The sequence below is a fragment of the Octopus bimaculoides genome, chromosome 1 (assembly GCF_001194135.2).
Source record: "Octopus bimaculoides isolate UCB-OBI-ISO-001 chromosome 1, ASM119413v2, whole genome shotgun sequence".
NCBI classification, from domain to species: domain Eukaryota; kingdom Metazoa; phylum Mollusca; class Cephalopoda; order Octopoda; family Octopodidae; genus Octopus; species Octopus bimaculoides.
The window spans coordinates 5543933-5545871 of NC_068981.1; the positions used below are offsets into that span (position 1 = coordinate 5543933).

At 38.6% G+C, this 1939-nt stretch overlaps 1 protein-coding gene across 1 annotated transcript in view; it reads right to left on the minus strand.

Annotated features, from left to right (window-relative positions):
- LOC106867230 (serine/threonine-protein kinase TBK1) overlaps positions 1-1939 on the minus strand; it is a 258492-nt gene that overhangs the window by 216214 nt on the left and 40339 nt on the right. The window contains exons 6-7 of the mRNA XM_052974143.1: positions 1729-1841; positions 575-732 (exon numbers count right to left, since the gene is read on the minus strand). Of these exons, the coding sequence (XP_052830103.1) occupies positions 575-732; positions 1729-1841 (271 nt within the window). The remainder of the gene's footprint in view (positions 1-574; positions 733-1728; positions 1842-1939) is intronic.

Genomic DNA, 1939 nt, shown 5'->3' on the forward strand with positions numbered 1-1939 from the left:
CCTGTTTGCCTCACCCCTCTCCACCACAACACATAGCTCGTCACAGCCCATAACACCACACTACTATACCATGCTCACGATTAATTTGTGTAATTTGAAGATGATTATCACCTCAGTTTCAAAGATATGACATCAAAAATATGGTTAATTATTCATTTAGGCTAATTAGATAAGATTTCGATCATTTCGCTGACCATTCAAATTGTCGTATTTTATAAAATATTCACTCAAAAATCACAAATGAAGTATCAAAATGTTTCTCTTTGGATGCTCTCCAAGAAAACATACAGTAGAAATTACGTTTAAATATTTTCAAAAATTCATAGTGATACCAACTATCATATTGGTTTCCATTCCTGTGTCCCCCACTTCAGTAAACACACTCTCTCAGTCTCTGTCTGCCTCTCTTTCCTTTCAACTATACCACACACCCCTGTGCAAAACACATTCTTTCTCACTACCTCTTTCCTCAACTATTTAACCACATAGTATAATATCAATCCCTTTCTCCTATCTCTCACCACTGACACTCTTCCTTTCTCTCTTCAACTGGAATAATTCAGCTTGTGCATACATTGTTGTACGGTTTTTCCGTCCTCCATAAGGCTGGAATGGCAATTGACCAGTTGCAACTTGATAAATAGTAACAGCTAAACTCCACAGATCAACTGCAGCATCAAATTTACGTCCCATTGATTTCTTCATCACAGCAACATCATACAAGTCTGGGTGCTGAAAAGAAAAGGAAACTTGGAAAGAAATTTCTTCATAAAACTCAGCCAGAAGTATTTAAGGACAATTATTCAAAATATACTGTGAAGTCTATTGTTAATATTGCTGTTTCATCATCATCATCATTTCTATATTTAAGAGATGAGAAATTATGTACATTATTTACAGTTGACGGATATTTGTCCTTATTTTGTTTGTTGTTAACACAACATTTCGGCTGATATACCCTCCAACCTTCAACAGGTGTCTTGGGGACATTTCGAACCTGGGTATTTTTCCGATGTTATTATTATTATTCAGGTCACTGCCTGGAATCGAACTCAGAATCTTGGGGTTAGTAGCTCGTGCTCTAAACCACTACACCATATTAAGAGCGTGAGCTACTAACCCCAAGATCCCGAGTTCTTTGATGGCGGCGGCGACGACAACAACGAAAAATAGCTTAGAAATGAGAACCCAGGTTTGAAATTTCCCCAAGACACCTGAAGATGGCTGGAGGGTATATCAGCTGAAACGTTGTGTTAACAACAAACAAGATGAGGACAAATATCCGTCAAATGTAAATAATGTATCATCATCATTGTTTAACATCCACCCTCCATGCTGGCATGGGTGGGATGGTTTGATAGGAGCTGGCCAAGCAGAAGCCTGCACCAGACTTCTGTGACTGTTTTGGCAGGGATTTTATGGCTGGACGCCCTTCCTAACTAAACCAACCGCTCCACAGAGTGGACTGAATGCTTTTTAAGTGACACTAGCACAGGCGAGGCTAGTTTTGGCAAGGTTTTTTTACAGCTGGATGCCCTTCCAAATGCCAACCACTTTACAGTGTGGACTGGATGCTTTTAATGTGGCACAAGCACTGGCAGGGTTACCAAGTAACTCATAAGACAAGGAATTATGAGAGGGGAAGGGGGCATTTGAGGAGGAGGGAAAAAAGAAGGAAAAGAAAAGAAGAGATTGTCAGCAGAGAGTCTTCAAAAATGGAATACTTACCAAATACTCTTCAGTTCCATATAATGACATAAATTCTTGTGTATCATCAAGAGCACGAGCAGCACCAAAGTCAGTCAGTTTATATACATAACTAGAAGAAGAAGAAGAAGAGAATGAATCACTTTATATACATAACTAGAAGAAGAAGAAGAAGAGAATGAATCACTTTATATACATAACTAGAAGAAGAAGAAGAAGAAGAAGAAGAGAA